Source organism: Metopolophium dirhodum, chromosome 9 (genome assembly GCF_019925205.1).
Source record: "Metopolophium dirhodum isolate CAU chromosome 9, ASM1992520v1, whole genome shotgun sequence".
NCBI classification, from domain to species: domain Eukaryota; kingdom Metazoa; phylum Arthropoda; class Insecta; order Hemiptera; family Aphididae; genus Metopolophium; species Metopolophium dirhodum.
Genome location: NC_083568.1, coordinates 19,920,334 through 19,935,194, shown reverse-complemented (window position 1 = coordinate 19,935,194; position 14,861 = coordinate 19,920,334). Strand labels below are relative to the sequence as shown.

The following is a 14,861-nucleotide window of genomic DNA, read 5'->3' as shown; positions in this document are numbered from 1 at the left end:
AAATTATCATTGTTTAATAATTATTTTAAAATATATCATTTTTAGATTATATTAAGAGATGTTTTTGAAATTATACAGAGTGATTCGCCAAGCATGAGTATTTTATTAAAATTCCTATTTTTAAAATTTGTTAGAATAATTATAAGGAATATATTTTCAAATACGTAGATATATAATATTGTAACATATTATATACCTACCTTAATCTTTCAACATTTTATAATTTGTAATAATTGTCCATGTATAATAAAAACTAATATACATGAAATAATTTTAGAACTATTACATGTAGTGTTATATTTATTTTAATAACTCTTAATAACAATTAGTTCGAATTTTGATTCAAATACTTCAGCAAAAAATGATCTACTTAAAAATGTATCTACAGTAGAAAAATGTTGGTTCTCTTTTTAAAAGAGAAGTTTTTATCGCTACGAAGCCTGGTATTTAAATTTAAATAGAAGAGAATAATCTAAATAATTGAAAGTATGATCTTTGATAGCTATGTATATACCTATTCAAAAATTAAAAAAATCAGAATTGTATTAAATTAATTATTAAAGAAAAATGGCAGGGAGGGAACATGATTGATGAATCATTCTGTCTATATTTGATATTTTTAAAATGCTTTAAAATTGTCTTTGAAAACTATATGTGAGAAGGCATAATGATACATTAAATTATTTTGAATTTTTACTTAAGGTACCTACCTACATTTTACGAAAATTCTCGTTTTTTAGAAAAAAACAATAAATTGTTTTTTTTTATTGAGGTTATGTAAACTGTTTTTGGTTGGGACTTGCGGGAATAAAAAAACATCAAGATCTATTATTAAAATTTAGCTACGATTTGAGTTTTATAAATAGGAATTTTTGAAAATGTCTCCATTGAACCATTCTCACTATACTACTATTGTATTTATAAACGTATAGTGTATTCTTCAAAAAAATGTAGTAAAATTATTTCTATAGCATTACTACAATATATTAGTCAGTGTAGTACCTATGTTATCAAATGCTATCAAATGTATAAATAGGTTATTAAAGTACCTAGCTTTTAAAAATATCGATTAAATTATAGGTAGGTAATAGGTACTAGGTTATTTACTGTTTCGCCGTTTCATACTTTTCTTCTAAATATTTCATACACAATAATGTAAGTACTGTTTTTAATATAACGTTGCACAAGTATAAGATGTATTTTATTCTGTAGTTGTGTATCAGACGTATAGTGTACCTATGACCTATCCATGTTCTACAATCTTAGACAATATAACAGCTTGATAATTAAGTTTTGTGGGTCATTGCCCACATTGTTCATTATTGAATGATCTGCATTAACTTTATAATATACGTATTACGTACAAATAAATAATAGCTATAAATATTTATAATTATGAAATCTAAAATTTAAAATATTTTCTAATTTTTGTAGGAACAGGAGACTCGATTTTGAGTTTTTAATCAATTATAATACTCAAAGTATCATAATTTTGACTGTTACATTTTTAATTTGTTTGTCACTCGAATCTGATTTAAATTTAAATTTGATAGGAGTTGTTTTTAGTGATTTTACTTTTTAGAAAACAGAGTTTCATCGCATTAAAATTTGCAATTTGTAACAAGTCTCTCTATAAGCTCTAACATCCACTTATTAAAACTAATACTTAAGTAATTGTAAAAATACATGCGTTCTTACAATAAAGATTCAAACAGTAATAATTTTGTTCATATACTAAAAAATAGTAGAATTCATCATAATACATTTTATTTTTATATATAGGTTACATTACAAAAACCAATATATAATTTAATATATTATAAATTGTTTGTAAATGTAGGTAGGTAGGTATTTAATAAATCATAAAATTAAACCAATAATATTAATTTACAGTTGAATACGACTATGAACAAATATTTTCGGTGTAGGTAATAATATTATACTTTATAGGTATTTATAAATTATAATTGTCGAATTTGTATTTGACGTAGCTACCTATATAATAAGACTTGGTTAAACTACCCTTTACAACTATGGCATTTTTTTTTCTGTTACATTATTATATTTATTTATACAATCTTTAAATTTATTTCTTACAATAAGTACAAGCGCATTGGGAGTTGATGGGTTGGATGCTTGAAAGAAGAATCCATTCAGTGATGGAACTTCTTGACAGATTTAGTACTATGGCATTGTAATGAAAATGCACTACCTATGTATATTTTATTTCATCCATAATATTGGATATGATTTAGGTATATTGACAAACTCATATTATCAAGCTTTTAAGATTTTGATATTCAAATTTATTTATTTCTGACTAAATTTTAAGACTAAATTTTAAGAGATATTTAAGGTACTTATTTTCAAAAATAATATAATAAAAAATAGCGTGATTTTTATTACATTTAATAAGTGGATTTCAAGTAGATATTATACAATGCATTTACTACTTACAGAACTTACAAAGTAGTTATTTAAACATATCAATTATATAATTATTGTATTCGACATTTAGACGTATTTTAAAATACAGGTTTTGGTGATTGGCGAGACTGTTTTATCAAACTAACTGGTAATAATAATAATAATAATTGGTGAAAGTATAATAATATGGCAAACAATTTATAATATAATAATAACATTTTTTTTTTAAACAGCAAATTGTGATTAATAATTTTTTTCTGGTTTGATAAAATAAAAACAATATTTAAGCAATTGTTAGTAAAACAACATTTGCAAACTAATTTATTAGTGGTTAAAAATAGGTATATCTTTTGATACATTTTTCAAAAACCATCACGTACAATATTTTTACAGCTCGTATATGGCATTATAAATTTCAAAATACAATTCTGCTTTATCTAAAATTTTTTTTAGATGGTGTCACCATACAATATCATAGAGATATTACGAAATACTAGCTACCTACTTAATATAATATATTATATGAAAACTCCAATTTGATCTCATATAATGTAAAATCTAACCATATTAATTATTAAACGCTTGTCTTAAGAACTTTTTTTAGTGTATCTTATTTTCTCACAATTGTTTTTAAATTTAAGTGAAGAAATTAATGAACCATATCATAAGATTTTTATAATGGTATCCTCTCTAAAATTAATTTATGTATCGCCTAATCAATATAGTATCTCCTAATACTCATATACTATTATTTCAAAAATAAAAATATTAATAATTTGTTCACTTAATTATTTTGTTGGTAATAAAATTACATAAGTATACCATGATTTTCACAGTGTCTTGTGTACATTTTAATTTTAATTGTAAATAAAGTTTAAATGATCTATTGTCTATTCCTTATTTTTCATTATTTATTAAATTAAATACAAAATATAAACATGTAGTATAATAAACCAAAGAGATATAGGGTACAAAAAATCATGGATAAGTTGAAAGTTAAAGATAAGTTCTTTGATTCTTTCTCATTTTAACCAGTCACTAATTTTTTTTTTTTGGGGGGGGGGGGGGTGGGGTGTAGCTGATTGCCCGCTGGATTTATTAGTCCATTTAGGGGGTGGATATCATAACTTTCTGCCAATATGAAATATTACAGCTAAAAATCTATATCGTTTTCATCAACTGTTCGAAAATTAATATTAATAATATTACAAAAATATTTAAGGTCAACTAAGAACCAAGAAACGTAAAGCAGATTTTTAAGAAATTATCACTTTATTTTCAAATCTCCAATCTAGGAGAAAGTTATAAATGTATCTGGATTATAATTATTAATAAAATTAATATCACAAAAATTTCAATAATAATAAATAATAGATTTTATTTTTATAATATTATGTGGTATACGCCAACCTATACTTACCATAACTACTCGATTCTTTCAATATAATACATACAATCAATTTTTTTTACAATAAGAAAAAGAGATTAAATGCTTATAAAGAAATCGTTGTGTTAATTTTTGTTTAACTTATACTTTGTTTTATAAAAAACTGTAATTTGTTTATTTACCATTGATTTTCCTATAGAGATTTAAGAAGGTAACTAATAGATTAATATACGAAATATTGAAACGAATGCAGTTTAGCTCCCATAGCGATTTTCTTAACATTTAGGTAAAATCAGTAACAATTCCTAATTACCTATCGTACTTATACGTTTTATTTTCTTGTTAAACAGCCGTCGGCCCTGGTTTTAACTTTTAAGTCTCTTTGATCAATGCATTATTCCTTTAGTCGTAAAAGTGCTTACTTAAATACTAGCTTGCTATTTGGTATCTAAAATGGTAAATGTAATAATTATTATATCGTAGGCGTGCGTGAAATATAATATACGATAGGTAATAAGTATTAAAATAGGTACGTGATGATTTACGAATAACTTTATTTATGTTGAGATTATTAGTTAGGTACTTACTAGGACACTAGGTACTTATTAAACTATATAGTAACCAGTAGGTACATGTTCAAAATATTTCTAACTGCCAAGTATTGGATATAAATATTGAAATATTTAATTGACATAACAAATACATGTCTACACAATAAATCATAAATATATACATAAATATCTGCTAAAAGCAACAAGAATTATGTATCAGTTAGGTATACCGGTGTCCGGTATAGCCGTATAAGTACTAGGTATAATAGAAAAAAATTAATCATCAGTTATCTCTAATCAAAATTATTAAATATTAAGTATCTTATTCGATACTTCAATCAAATGTTACAGTTAACAAAAAAATGATCGTGATCTAAATATATAAACATTTAAACAATTAAAATTAACCTAACTTAATTTTGCAATGAAATTAGGCATTCGTCTCGGTACGTTGACTCTTTTAGCTAATACAATATTGAATGTGCACATATGCCACATTCTTAATCGTGATAGAATACGATTTAAAATGTCATATATAAACAGTTAAAGCAATTACAATTTATGATAGCAATTTTAAATGTTATAGAATAATATATCTAAATCTAGATAAGACAAATATTGTGATAAAACTAACTAATGTCATCAAATAACTAAACATTGATTACTAAAACATAGTTTACATAACAGTATAACATTTATATTAAAATAAAAATTAAGTTTAATCTATCACTATAACTACCTATATGATGCCATTATTAACAAAATTTAAAATTTCAACAAAAAAAACGTCTAGTTTTCAAACTTGTGTAACATATTTTTGTTAATATTTTCAAATACAATTAATTAGAATATATTCATTATTATACCACTGTAGAAATGTTAAATATTAATAAAATATTTTTTTTTTTGTCTGTAAATGAAATAATTAGAATACATTTTTTACGAAGCATAATAATTGAACGCCCCAAATTACAAACTTTCTATCATAGATGATCGTATATTCAATTATTATGAATTAAAATTTTATTTCATTTGATTTCTAATCAAAAAAGTATAAATCAAATTTAAGTGACGAAATAAAGAGCGCCTGATATTGTACATATATGCAACACAATTATGCGTCATGACCCACGTCCACATGTATATTATAGTTTACTATAAGCATCTGTATTCCATACGTATCAAGCTCACAAACACAAAACAAATTATTGAGTTTAATTATTAATTTTCTAAGCCTAGCCTTTGCTTTGTATTCTTCTGCCAGTAATTTAGTTAGTCTAAAATTTGTTTATAGTTCAGACGCTTTATCTAGTTGATTAGATCAACTATAGTTGGGTTAGAGAAATACAATTTTAGTCGAATATTTATTTTAGTATTATATAAATAGAAATACATAAAATTGTCTATTCTAATTTTAAGATTTAACATTTAGTACAAGGTTAAACACACTTTCACACATTACGTGCCTTTGTCATCCTAATTCCACGACGACCATAACACAAATTAAAAAACCGGAGAAGTTGCTCTGCTATATAGTAGGTTTTGACTTTCGAGCCTTTCTAAGGATATTCTATAATTTATTTATATATTAAATTTAGTCTAAATATTTTGAAAATGTATTTATGATGTATATACTAATACATTATTATTAGTAATTATTTATTTATTTATTTATTTATTTGATAATTATACGCCCCGAAGAGCATTTGATATAGCATATTTAATTTATAAGAACTATTTAATGTACTATTTATATTTCAAATTGTGAACTCATGGGCCCCCACACGAACATGTTCAGTAGGGCCATTATCTTCTTGAAAAAAAAATAAAAATAAAAATAAAAAAATGAAAAAAAATATAGAATTTCTGCATCGAATAATAATTTTTTTATTTAATCAAAATAACTAAAATTGTTTGCACAATAACCATAATATTTTTTTGTTTAAATATTTAATTTTAAAATTGTATATCTTCAATAATGATATTTTTAAACTGCTGAAAGAACAACATATTACTAAGAACCTTGTATTTATTTTAAGCTTTATTATAGCTATTATTCTTAAAAAGTTTATAAATTCGTAGGTACAAAATAATTTTGAATAATTTTCAAATTTTCAAATGTCAAAACTTGATATTTAAACGCTAATTTAAAAAAATTGTGATTGTGTATTTTCAGAATTTTTAAATTGATAAAGTATATTTTAGAAATCTTGATTAAAATTGTCAAGCTTTTTTTCTGTTAATAATAAATTAAAAAGGGCCAAAATATTTTGAAAACAATATCATGTCTAAAAATGTCTAATATATATTATGGTGCAAATTTCAGCTATCTATACAGTTGTTTGTTTATGAATTTCAACAAATAGTAAAATCGATTCTTTTAAAAAATGGGAGTCACATCAATTTTAATATTCTCGTTTTTCTATAATTTTTAATTCTGAGTGGAGCGATGAATGTATTGATTTTACAATGATGTGTGTTTTTTTTTAATTATTTTATTTTTGTGTCTGTCATCATGATTTGGGGCAGTAAAACTGCTTCGATTTTCTTCAACAGTATCTTGTTTGATGGGAAAGTAAATTTAATTGGTCGGGAGGTCAAATTTTAAAATTCGTATTTTAAGGTTCCACGTAAATAGGTAAATATATAAATTACTTTAATTACAATAATATCATCAAATATACTTAGTACTATCATAGGCTGACTGACCGTTTTCGCTCAGAATCGTTTTTCTTATACAATAATATTATTTATTATTATTTCAACGGATCATATGATTCAATTACAATAATTAATTTAATTAAGTTCAACAATTACATACAATAATAAATCAAAAAGTAACACAACAATACAATATTAAGTACAAAAAATTCTGTTTATATAAACATTAAATGATTCAATGGAATTAAAGTTAAACAAATCGACATTTATATCATTAGCTATTGACATTATCCTATTCATAAGATAAGCTGAAGCATAATTTGTCTTATGTGTAGACACATAAAACATAGTGGTTGACCTAGTTCTGCGTTGAGGGACATTAAAATTGAGAGAGCCTAAAATAATTGGGCAATTGATAAAACCATTAACTAGCTTAAATAAAAATTTCATATCATACATTTTCCTCCGCTCGGATAAGCTTGCAATGTCAAAAAAATCTAATAGTGGTTGATAAGAAGAATGTTGCACACGGGTTAAATTACATTTGAATGCCATGAATCTAAGGAAACAGTTTTGAATATTATCTAAGCATTGAATTTAATAATTTAAGTATGGCGACCAAACTACAATGTTGTATTCCAATATTGATCGGAATAGAGAAGTATATAATGTTTTAATAACACTGGATTAGTGAAATCTTTACAATTTCTTAAAATAAAGCCTAAAATCATCGACAATTTTCTAACAGTATGTAATAAGTGTTTATTAAATGTAAGAGTTTAATCAAATATTACACCCAAATCGCTGATTTCATGAACACATATCAAAGGAGACTGGTAAATGTGATAAGGCACTATAAGTGGATCACGAGTTCTAGAGAATGAAATAACTTTACATTTATCAATATTTAATGGTAGTTTATATTTAGTACACCATTCTGACAAAGCGTTCAAATCATTTTGTAATAATAATACATCATTTTGGGAATTTATTTTACGAAATAATTTCAAATCACCGGCAAAGAGAAGTTTACTTGAATATTTAAAATTTAAATCATTAATAAATAATAAGAATAATAAAGGAGCCAAATGAGAGCCTTGAGGTACACCTGAAGTTACATTGAATGGATTAGATTTGAAATTTTTATATTTTACAATTTGTTCCCTTTTTAATATATATGAAGAAATCCAAGAAAGAAATGGTTCTTGAATACCAATGTTATACAATTTAGATATAAGTATAGAATGGTTTACCTAATCAAATGCTTTAGAAAAGTCTGTATAAATAATGTCAACTTGGGTCTAGATCCAAACGCATCTAATATGAATTTTTGAAAGATTAAATGATTAGAAGTTGTTGATTTTCCACTAATAAAACCATGTTGATCGTCACATACTATTATACTAATGGAGAGAGCAATGGAGTATTTTTTTTTTATATAATAGATTCAAAGATTTTTGGAATAATTGAAAGTAGACAGATTGGACGATAATTTGTTACACTATAGTTACATCACCACCCTTAAAGATTGGCGTAATAAAACTTGTTTTCCATACTTATGGAAAAGTACCTGTAGATAAAGAAAGATTTAGTTTATATATTTTGTGAGCAATTTTCTTTTTAAAAACTAAGTCCTTTAACACAGAACTAAACCAAACTGGATATTTACTTATATATACCTGTTTCTTTGTACAATTAATAATTATCATTAATAATTTTAAAAATAATAATATAGAAATGATTGACGGCACTGTTTATATTTTGGTCTTTATTGTATCATTGAATTCAAATTTAACACCATCCATTACAGCGACCCACTTGTAACTTACTGTACAGCAGAGCGACATCCACTTACCCACTTTTTTTTTAGTTTTTGCCGATTATTTTGAAAAGTACTGAGAATTTTTATTTTTTCTCCCGAGCTATCTTAATCTTATTTACTACTAATTACTATGTATCTAATAACCCATAAAAGTTGAATATTGAATATACTGTTCCAAAAGTTGATGACTGACAAATATTTCGTTTCTAAAATTAAAAATATTTAATAATAATAATAATTTATTTACGGAAAGACTAAAGTTATAACAACATTTAAAAACGTATTATTATATGACTATAATAGATATAAAAATTAAAAATTAATACGAATAATAATTTATTAACAATTGAGTATATTTATTGTCCTCCCTCCACAAACCAAAATTCTACGTTTAGGCATTCAGCTTAAATTTTAAATGACAGCAGTTCTTTTAAATAAAAAAAATATTAAACAAATACAATTATTCACTCTTATATGTATTATTAAAAATAACAGAGTAAAATGGATTATTATGAACGGAAAATTTAATTTGTCATGTATTTGTAAGACGAATGGAGATTTCAGATTACACATGCGGATGTAACGTCCGATTTTATATGATTTTTCAAAAAACTTAAATTAACTTCAAAATAAAATAAACAAATTTTAAAAATCTATTCCACGATTCTCCAGTTAGATATCTCATGTTTATTTAGATTTTAGGTAATAGTTTTGAAGAAATCATATACGCCTAGATTTGGAAGAATTAGCCAGTAAATACTGTTGATAGGGTACATCACATATAGGTTTCTTCCTAGCACCCAATTTCGGTAGGTTTAAACTAAAGAAACCAAACTTAAGAAAAGTGTTAAAAAACATGTTTCTACGACCAACGAGGGCTAATTGCTATTGGAAATACGAAAATATGTTTTTAAGGTTGATTTTTTTTTTTTACTGTGACAGCCTCTTAATTCTTAATAAAAATTTAATTTAATAAAAAGTGAATGTAAATTTAGATATTAACTAACTATTTGACTAATCAAAAATACAATTTTAGTTGCATTATTTTTAACTAGATTTAAGTTAGGTGGTACCTATTACTTTTTTTCTGATTTAAACGCAACTTTATATTCTATAATTTTATTGAAAATTAAACAATGTTGAAGTAGCTAAGTAACGAACATCTAAACATGTATGTTATTAATTCTCTATTTAACTATTACATTTGTATTATGTACCTACTGTTAATAATATAATACAAATTATTTTAAAACCGTTATGCTAACTAAAATGAACATAAAAGTTGTAGGTTGTTTATTATCTACATCTTTTCAAACAACAAAATATCTACTTTTTGTATGTTGGTTTTCACTTATTAAAAATGTAATCATTATAAAACAGTTATTCAATTTTAGAATTTGGTGAAACATCGGCATGATTTGGTTAATAAATATACTATTAGAGGTCTTATGGACATTGAATGGACGAGATGTTTATGGAAAATAAATCAAGTATAAATAAAAAAAAATTACATTTTAATAGGTGGTACTTTTTAATATTTCTGTAGATATTTAAACAAACCTCGTCTATAGATTCTCGGTGGTGCGAAACGTCAAGATACTGAAGCAATATTTATCAATGAAACCTATATAGGCACTTATGCAGAATTTCAAAACTATTTAAGCGTCAAATACAATATAACTATGAGCTTATGGTCTGTGAATTGTAAACAACTTGCATCGATTGATATTCAAGATTATTATAATAATAAAGTAAATATTAGGTAGGTAGCCAGGTAGGTACAAGCTTAAAACGACTTAATATTAAACATTAACTACATATAGTCTATAAATATAATAAATTATAAATAATAATACGATACGGCAAACAGTAAATACTAAATATTATATTGTAAATATTAGGTACGACATTAAATTGACATTTAATTATTTATAAACTTACTATTGTGCTGTACACTGTGATTCACCAATATCAAATATGATCATCCTGTGAATAACCATTTGTAAATAACTGGTATATTGAAGAAGAAAAATTGGGTGAGCATGTTTGGTGAATCACTCTGTACATAGTGTATTATGTCAATATAGTTATTAGTTGTATAGTAATTAATATTTAATACTAATTATTAATATTTGTATTGCTAAAATTTAAACATTGAACACAATTCTTAGAAGTTGACTGCTTACAACTCTTATTTTACTCTTCTGTAGTTACTAGTTAGTATCTTTAAAAAATATTTTATCTTATTGTATAATATATATAATATAATATACCTATAACCTAGGTATCGTATATTTTTTTAATTCCTAATTAGATACTCGACAATATTTTTTAAAATACAAAATGTGTAGGTATCTTTAAAAAATGTTTTAGGAATTAATTTCCAAGGATTTAACAAAAAATCAGTAGATATTTTGTTTTTCAATTTTCAAATATTTCAAATATATTTCTGCCTAATTTCTGGCGAGTAAAATAACTAAGAGAAATCGTTAATATAATAATAAGTCCAACATATTCATATTTAGTTATAAGGACAATCGGATATAAATACATAAATAGATTGCACAAACATTTTAAAAAACCGAATATAGAATCGATGAATAGCATATTGATTTTAAATTATCTGAAAATATGTAAGTATAGGTATGTAATTAAGTTATGTTTAATATGGTGGGCCCAGGCAATCAGATATATCTGACATTTAAGGACCATAATCAGGACAACAGTATTTAGAAATTATGATCCCCGGGGCACTTATTAAATTCCACTCCTCTTTTTAATTGGCAGGGGGGGAGATGGATATCCAGTGTTAAAAATAAAATTATAAATAAGTATACCTACACAAAATTATGAGACATTACGTATTTTAAATAAAGGAACAAACTCACTTTAGTTTCCACGCATTTTTCAGATTTTTTTAGTTTTTGAACATGTATTTCAACGAGTTAAGATCGATGGTACAAATTTTCAGAAATCATTATTCTTTATCCTTCCGAAGTTTGCGATTTTCTGTTTTTACGCATGCGCACAACGCTCTGGTTTATCATCACGCACCATGCCTTTAACAATATTTGATTTTTTTTAGATCATACGTATTTTAACGAGTTAAGATCAACACATAATATAGTATAATATACTAATATAAGAGTATAACAATAGTAGACTGCAGTAGTCGCTTGTTACGCATACCAGCTCCGATCGCCAAACTAGAAGTCCTACAGATAAAAAATATTAATTATTATGAACATGGAACGAAAATATTTTATCTTATTGTATAATATATATAATATAATATACCTATAACCTAGGTATCGTATATTTTTTTAATTCCTAATTAGATACTCGACAATATTTTTTAAAATACAAAATGTGTAGGTATTTATTTTAAATACCTAAGCACCTACATAACAATACCGAATAAGGTATAAAAATTAAATATTCAAAAAAAATCATGAACACATAAGTAAAAGCCAACATTTTTTAACCCCCAAAAATGGACCGCTTTGAGCATTTGTTGTAAACCTAATTGTATTGTAATAGTGATTAGTGACTCAGTTTTAACTCCTATAATAATAACATTTTATAATAATGTCAATGGTAAAATAATAAGTAAATGTAATGAAATTAATAATAATACAATTAAGTATAGAAAGAAATATTTTATATCCATTGTGGCATTGTCCGACATCGTGGCTTAGTATATTTACAAGTTTGACGACTTTATCCGGACTCACAGTATTCAATGTCAGGCTATTAAGTAGGTACCTGTAGAATTTCTTATTTTGACCACTAGCTTCAGATATTGTGTATGTACAATGAAAATTTTTTTACTTATTACTATAGGTTAGGTTACCCACTACCCGTTCTTAAATTACAGTATATTATATAAGTAATCACCTATGTATATAATACCTATTATTTTTAGTCGACATTCGTACGTATGGTTTTTGAAGTTAACAATTGGGAAATTGGCCACGTTATTTTCGTTGTTAGTATATTATATTATTAGGTATTCATTCAATTGTTTAGAATAGAATTTATTCAATTATTTAATTTTTAGCTATTTGATAAACTAGTTCCAAAAACTTGTAAGTATTTCAAACAGTTATGTATAAATAAAACTGAAGGATACTTGAACAGTTTTATACACAGGATTGATATAAATAATGGTTTTATTCAAGCCGGGCGTAAGTTAATTATTTTTTAATTTATCAGATGCTCCACGCAATTTGTTTTAATCTTATAAATTTCATACAGGAATCTTAAATAAAATGGCGTATTTAAAAAAAGAAAACTTTTCAGTAAGTCACGATAGAAGAGGTGTGCTGTCTTTAGCTAGTAGACGAACATATTTCAATGGTCCGGAATTTATTATTAGTTTTCGACCAAATCCTTGGATGAACGATAAATATGTGGCGTTTGGGTAACTAAAATAAAAAAATTGGTAAGGTCAAAACACTAGTAATAAATAACAACAATTTAACGGTATACAGACATGCTGTCGAGGGCGAGAAGACCTTAAAAATAATTGAGAAATTGTCAAACGCTCGTGTAATCTCCGACCGACAAATTCGCATAACTTCGTGTGATGTACTGCCGAACTGTACTCGTTCTGTAAAAACAAAATTAGACACATTTTTATACACAATTATCGATAAAATTATACACAAAGCTATGTACACATACGCGTACGGTAAACCCAAACCACTCCACTTGCCCATCACAACTGATCTTGAGTACGTAAAATCGATTATTCAGACCTTAACGAACAAAGTTATGAGTAAAATCGAAGACTCTGCGTCACCTCAAGAAACCAAATCATTAATTGTTGTGGATTATTCGAAACGCTCCAAGCTACGTCTGGGTTCCATGACTATTCCGAGCGCGCCATCTAGCTGCAAGGACGAAACGAAGAGAAAATATTCGCTGATAAAGTTGAAGCCATATTCTGCCGGGTTTAACGAAACTGCGAGTCGAATACTAGGAACTGAAAAAATTTCTACGATAAAATCGAAACGCGCGAGCGCTTGCAGTGCAACATCGATCGGCAAAAACACCAAATACGGTGTCAATTTATCAGCAGATCATAAGGATTATTGGAAATATAAAAAAATATATGACGGCATTGCCGATTGAATAATCACGTAAATTACTCATCCAGTATCCACTGGATATATTTTTTTTTTTTTATAGTCATATATTATACAACTATAATACTAGTCAATAAGTCTTGATTCATATAATTCCATCAATCGCCAATGTTTCTACGTCCTTTATGCATTCCTATTTTTCTGATTGCGATGAAATTTGGTACAGAGATAGATTAGACCACGAGGAAGAAGTTAGGCTACATTTTATGGCGGAATAAGGTAAATAAAAGGTCCTACCCGGGGGAGATTCTCAAACAAGGATTTCGAGATTTACGATGGAAATTGTTATTTATAAATAGTTGCTATTGGTTTATTTATTAATAATAATAATTATTATTAATGCGATAAAAGCCTGTGAGTACAGAATGTATCGAGTTCGAACCACAGTTTAGGTGGACCAATTTTTTGAATTTTTTATACTTTACAGTTAAATTATACACTTACGCATACACACTATGATATGCGAAGTCCGCTATCTACTGCAGGTAGATTGCCTACTTGATATAATATACTGCTCGTATAATCACAAGTGAATCTCACGGAAAACGCCGGTCGGGATGGCTATGTAAATTCAAATATAATATTATAATTTACACTTGAAAAGACATTGCTTTCACAGCGTGTTACACCCAAAAGAGTTGAACAATCACAAAAACCTAGCAATAGCAAAGCATTTCCGTGTCAGCTAGTCTTATTCATATATAATAAAATATCTAAATAAAATAGCATTTTAAATCATAAATTACACACGTATGACAAATGAGTAATTAGTAATTACGTATAATATATTATAGGCATTAAACAGGTAGTTTGTTTTATGGACAGTTACGGGGAAATTTGTCTATTTTAAGTTTTAACAATAT

General features: G+C 25.8%; 1 protein-coding gene across 1 annotated transcript; it reads left to right on the top strand.

The window, feature by feature from the left end:
• The first annotated feature begins 10,099 nt into the window (after positions 1-10,099).
• Positions 10,100-13,984, top strand: LOC132951609 (probable inactive peptidyl-prolyl cis-trans isomerase-like 6). The gene is made up of 7 exons (XM_061023407.1): positions 10,100-10,183; positions 10,243-10,338; positions 10,420-10,599; positions 12,774-12,836; positions 12,909-13,035; positions 13,106-13,271; positions 13,342-13,984. Exons 1-7 carry the CDS (start codon positions 10,106-10,108, stop codon positions 13,982-13,984), a joined length of 1,353 nt encoding a protein of 450 aa, XP_060879390.1. The 5' UTR covers positions 10,100-10,105.
• The last annotated feature ends 877 nt before the right edge of the window (positions 13,985-14,861 follow it).